This window comes from Helianthus annuus, chromosome 7 (assembly GCF_002127325.2).
Source record: "Helianthus annuus cultivar XRQ/B chromosome 7, HanXRQr2.0-SUNRISE, whole genome shotgun sequence".
NCBI classification, from domain to species: Eukaryota; Viridiplantae; Streptophyta; class Magnoliopsida; order Asterales; family Asteraceae; genus Helianthus; species Helianthus annuus.
This window is the reverse complement of record NC_035439.2, coordinates 104,942,937-104,948,761: the sequence shown is the minus strand read 5'-3', so window position 1 is coordinate 104,948,761 and position 5,825 is coordinate 104,942,937. Positions and strand designations below refer to the sequence as shown.

General features: G+C 36.5%; 1 protein-coding gene across 1 annotated transcript; it reads right to left on the bottom strand.

Annotated features, from left to right (window-relative positions):
- Positions 1-3,227: 3,227 nt before the first annotated feature.
- Positions 3,228-4,808, bottom strand: LOC110867123 (heat shock cognate 70 kDa protein). Its single transcript, XM_022116260.1, has 2 exons — positions 4,589-4,808; positions 3,228-4,444 (listed from the first exon to the last, which is right to left on the bottom strand). The coding sequence occupies exons 1-2, from the start codon at positions 4,806-4,808 to the stop codon at positions 3,228-3,230; spliced, it is 1,437 nt and encodes a 478-aa protein (XP_021971952.1).
- Positions 4,809-5,825: the final 1,017 nt, after the last annotated feature.

The window sequence follows — 5,825 nt, the reverse complement described above, 5'->3', positions numbered from 1 at the left end:
ATAGGGGAGATACTCCCTTAGTTTTTGTTTTCTAAGCGATGTGGGACAAAAAAATGAAGGATGTAAACCTTATCGAGCCAGCTCATGAGCCGAGCCAGGCCAAGCTCGAGCTCGGCTCGTTTACAAATCGAGCCGAGCCGAGCTGGCTCGTTTACAACCGAGCCAATTTCGAGCCGAGCTTTTTTCGAGCGAGCTGCGAGCCAGAGTTTTTTTGAACACCCCTACATTCAAAACACGTTATGGCAGTGAGTGTAACATTCCAATGACGGTGAGTGTAACATTACAATGGTGTGCCCAAACATCCACACCATTTTATTGTTTTGTAGCAGGTTTTGATTATGCAAGTGTCCTTCCCCCATACACACACACGACACAACCAACACATAAACATAGTGCTTCCGGGTTACGTGTATATGATGCAAGAAGTTGCGTAATGAGTTCGTCACAATTACCTCTCACTTAAGTAGACGTGTCGCGTCCTAGTGAGTACTTACACTTTTTAGGAATTTTGGTCTTTTTAAAATTATTTCTATGCATATATATATATATATATATATATATATATATATATATATATATATATATATATATATATATATATATATATATATATATAAAGTGTATTGTACAAAATGGCTTAACGTGCGCTACGTACGCGATGTGAAATCGCATGTTATAAAATAGCATGGATGAAATCGCATGTGATAATTTTGATGAAATCGCATGTTGGTTTTTTGTAACAATTTCGCATGTGGTAATTTTGATGAAATCGCATGTTAAAAAACCAACATGCGAAATTGTTACAAAAAACCAACATGCGATTTCAATGTGGGATGAAGATCCGACGGCAGAGATGATCGCATACTTAATGTAGGATAAGAGCTCTTGTACGTTAACCTAACTCTCTCTCTATATATATATATGTGTGTGTGTGAGAGAGAGAGAGAGAGTGAAATAGGACCATGTGAGAACCTAAAAATTATTTAAGATATAACATAATCCCTATCAACCAATCAATTTTTTCATTTATTTTAATCAAGTGGTACATATGTATATACGTTTATTTATTTTTTCAATAGTAATCTTTTAATTTAATTAAAAAAAATTGATTGGTTGATAATAGTTTTCTGAGTTTTCTTATAACTTTGTGGTTCTCTTAAACTGCACCCTGTGTATCCCAACAAAAGCTAAAATCTACACATAAGCATCAACCTATATCCTACAATCAAGATTTGAGATCAATTTGATATAATAGTTATAGTCCATCTCCGTCAATTCTTTTTGTTCTTCACCATACAATGAATTAATGGTTATGACTTGGGACATAATGGTAGGCAAGAGCTTTTCCAATTGAAAATGAAGACAAAAATAATATCTACTACAAGATATGTTTTCTCTCTCAAATAATTTTAGTAAAAGAAACATTGAAAACCAAGCTAGACCATATACCAACAAACGGCTCAACATGGTCAAAGATTGGTGGTGCCAATAGATGTAACCAAGAATTAAAGCTTCCCGTTCACCACCAGTGTCACCCAAATATACCACCCATCGTGTAGTTCGTGTCGAGACCTTTTTTGGGTTGAGATTGTTAATCTAGGTTCTATCAGTGGCGGATCTAGAAAATCTTTATAGAGGCAACGTTTCATATAAAAAGGGGTAACGATATCGAAAAAAACGTCAATTTTTTTTTTCAAAATTTACACTACCACCGGAGCGTTAAGGGGGGGGGGGTAGCGGGGGCTACCGCTAGTAACATGCTAAGTCCGACCCTGGGTTCTATATTTTTTTGTGACACTTGACCACCTCAAATTTTCATTTTAACTAAACTTTTTTTGTATATTATTTAACATGTACAAACTACAAAGCATAAACAAATTTAACTTTTATCCATAAACACATAAAGTTTGTGATAAAGGTTTTTTTTTTTATAACGGCAAATTTGGATCACTGACGGACTACTGGAGTATCATCGTATCACCAGCGGAACAACCCGCTCATATCCATCTCCTCTAGGCAATAATACCTATATATCAATTTAATGAGGAAACCTAATAAATCTGAGAAAAAATGTTATGTCTAGTTGAAAAAGGCCTGATTAACAAAATGAGACCTAAATGAAAAAAGATGATGTATACAAATAAGCCCAAATGAACCATAGAAAGAGACCAATTCCATAGGTGGGTTGGCTGGCTATACACTAAAAGTCCATCTATGGATCCTTGAACACCAAACTAGGAGCACCCATAGATCTAAATTAGCCCATGGGAACAAAAGGCACCCCAACGGCCCAACAAAACTGGTGCTAGAGGTGCAAAAAAAAAAAACTCGGACCCGAACCCGATATTAGAGAAAACGGGTTTTTAAACCCGACTCTACCCGGGTATTAAAAAAACTCGTTTTTGCACCTCTAACTGGTGCCACTTAGGCGGAACCAAATATTTCTTTTGTCACCGTCAAAAGTTTTCTTCTCTACCGACCACAATTAAAAGGTCGGTTGAAAATTTTATAGGGGTCGATTTCAAAAGTTTAACGGGGGCGATTGCAAAATTTTATGGGAGACGTTTGGGATTTTCACATATAATTTTGTTCATATCATTATTTTTCTTATTGGCCAGTGAATGCATCTTCGATAATCCGAATACCTCTCATCTCTGCCTCCCAATCGTTGGTGAGTTAATCTTTTGTATATTATGATTTACCGAGTTAATTATGCCAGAAATGCATAGTTAATTAAGTTCAATGTGTTCGCTACTTACGGATTACTTGTTTAGAACCGCTACCCAACCTAAACATGTTGCCTAAAACCGCTACCCAAATTGTTTAGTCAAATTCAATTTATTCAATACTTATGGGAAGGTCAACTCTACCTGATTTAACCAATCTGTTTTTACCTATATATAAACTTTTTTTTTGCCTATTTGGACATGTTATCCTGCTCGACAAGCCGTTTCCTAGAAAAATCAAAATCCGATGAGTTAAACCGATGGGTGCATCAAACGGGCCCACAAGAAGTAGATTTCTGACTCGTTGGTTTCTTTTTTCATCGGTGTTGTGAGCCTCAGTTGCAGCACCGCATTACAGTTTTATAATGAGTTACATAGAGATATGAAGAAAAAAAGTGGAAAAGGTTGATTTAGTTATAATGTATAAAAACTAAACTAATAACGTTGTGTAAACTGCACCAAAACAATTGGATAATTGAAACATACATGTTGTAAATAGCTTTAAGTTCCATAAAACCTTAGCAAGTTCTCATGTTTCCACAAATCATAGCAAATGCAATGTAAAAATATCCATAAAATACCGACTTGCATGGTTACTTGGTTGACCTCCGTTGTAGAATAGAAACACTCCTTCATGATAGGTATTGGTGTGTTCCTTGGGATTATGGCATCCATATATTCTTCTTTTGTGACACTAATACCAAGGGACAAAGGAGTTACGTCTAAAAGTATTATGTCCTTCACAACTTTGTTACCATTACCACTTAAGTTTGCGGCCAACACTGCTGCACCATATGCAACAGCTTCATCCGCATTTATACTCTTGCAAAGTGGCTTCCAGTCAAAAAACTCCCCTAGAAGTTGTTGCACCTTGGGAATCCTAGTCGACCCACCAACAAGAACTATATCATCAACATTATTTTTGTGCATATTCCCATCTTTTAAACAATTTTCAACATGCTCGATGCACTTGTTAAAAAAGCCAGCATTCAGATCCTCAAATTTTGCCCGGGTGACCTTCATTGAAAAATCAAATCCATCGTACAAGCAATCAATGTCAATCGAAGTTTCGGTTGTTGAAGACAAATCCCTCTTTGCTTTCTCACATGCAATTTTCAATCTCCCCATTGCTCTTGCATTTTTACTAATATCTTTCTTTTGTCTTTTCTTAAATTCGTGTACACAATAATTAACCATGGCCTTGTCAAAATCCTCTCCTCCCAAATGCGTGTCACCCCCCACCGCTTTAACACTTATGGTTCCATCCCTATTGATGGTGAGAAGTGACACGTCTAATGTCCCCCCACCTAAATCAAAGACAAAGACATTTTTATGTTGTGGGTGGTTTGGGTCCATAATCTTGTCTAAACCGTACGCGATTGCAGCTGATGTGGGCTCACTGATCAAACACATAACATTAAGATCGGCTAGCATTCCAGCATCCTTTGTTGCTTGTCGTTGTTTGTCACTGAAATATGCAGGGACGGTAATCACCGCGTCTCTAACAGTTGTTCCGAGATATGCCTCAGCAGCCTCTTTCAACTTCTTTAGAATCATGGAGGATATTTCTTCAGGTGAAAACTCCTTGTTTATACCCATGTGTCCGAGCATAATCATTGGCTTATCATCAGGTCCTTCGATTACCTTAATAGGCCATGATTGTATGTCATTCTGCAATTTAACATCGTTGAATCTTCGTCCCATCATACGCTTAACATCTGAAATTTAGCAACAATAAATCATAAAGTCTATCTAGTTAACAAGATGTATAGTAAATAAAACGTAAATGTATGAACTTATTAACTTCTTTTGTGATATATAATTAAATATCACGGTTAACGTTATTCATCAAATCAACTTACCAAACACGGTGTTAGTGGGGTTCTTGGTGATTTGATTTTTGGCTCCCTCACCTACTAAATATTCAGTGTCGTTACATGCCACACATGATTGGGTGATTTTGTTTCCCTGTTCATTAGGAAGGATCTCAACTCGGTTGTGTTGATCAAACCAGACAGCAACACACGAGTATGTTGTTCCAAGATCCATACCGATTGGAGTTGTTTCAATTGATGTTGACATCTTGGCCTACAAAGATGGACAAATGAGTAAATGCAGTGAAAATACCAGAATAATGATTTGGGTTTAGAATGTTACCTTTTACGTGATCCTTGCTTAAAAAATATATATAGTAGTTTTTTTTTTATGTCTGAGCAGTGCAACAGGCAGAGGCGACCCAAGAGTCGCAACGGTCCAACCGTTTCTATCCGGTAACTGAAAGTCGATATTTCTATTAGTTAATCTACTTGTATATGTATATTTACTGTTGTTTTATTTTAGTAGTATCTTCCATTTTATCTTTTTTTTTTCTTATCACCATGTATAAATTCATGGCCTTCTTATTAAAAACAATTTTAATATCTTCAACTTTTGAGTTGATTTGTAGACTTGCGTTCATAATTTACCTATATTTGTTTGAGAAATTAATCATTACGTGATTGTGTTATGGTATTCACCTAATTTTGAAGTGATGTGGACAGTGGCGAAGCTTGAGATTTCCGACCGGGGGGGGGTCGAAAACGTATATACCAAAATATCTCTATAAAACCAGGGGGTCAAAAACGTATATACCCAAAAATTTCTATACGAAAACTACATACTCCCCACTACTGAACGAAAAGTTCGGGGGGTCGACCGCTCCTCCTGCCCCTATTATCCTACGCCCATGGATGTGTGTTGGTCCCAGTTTGGCCTTAACAACTTCTTTTTACGTAATATGGCAAGTGATTTCAGTATATGTGAAAAAGATGTGCGGAAATGGAAATCAGACTTTCAAGAAACAAGACCTACAGAATTATCAAGTTTATATCACTTTGAAACAAAATAGTTTAACAAGGTGATTGTAAGATTATTATCTAATACAAATGAATCTTGAATTCTGTGGGTGAGAAGAGCAGTGGAGTTTGGGTGTTTGTATGTGAATGTTAAGCTTCAAACTCAATTATCTTCTGCCTCTCGAGCCTTCTATTTATAGACGGCTGTGTACATGAATAAACAATTGTTTATTCATGCAATAAGTCCTGCATAAAGTAGCAATTT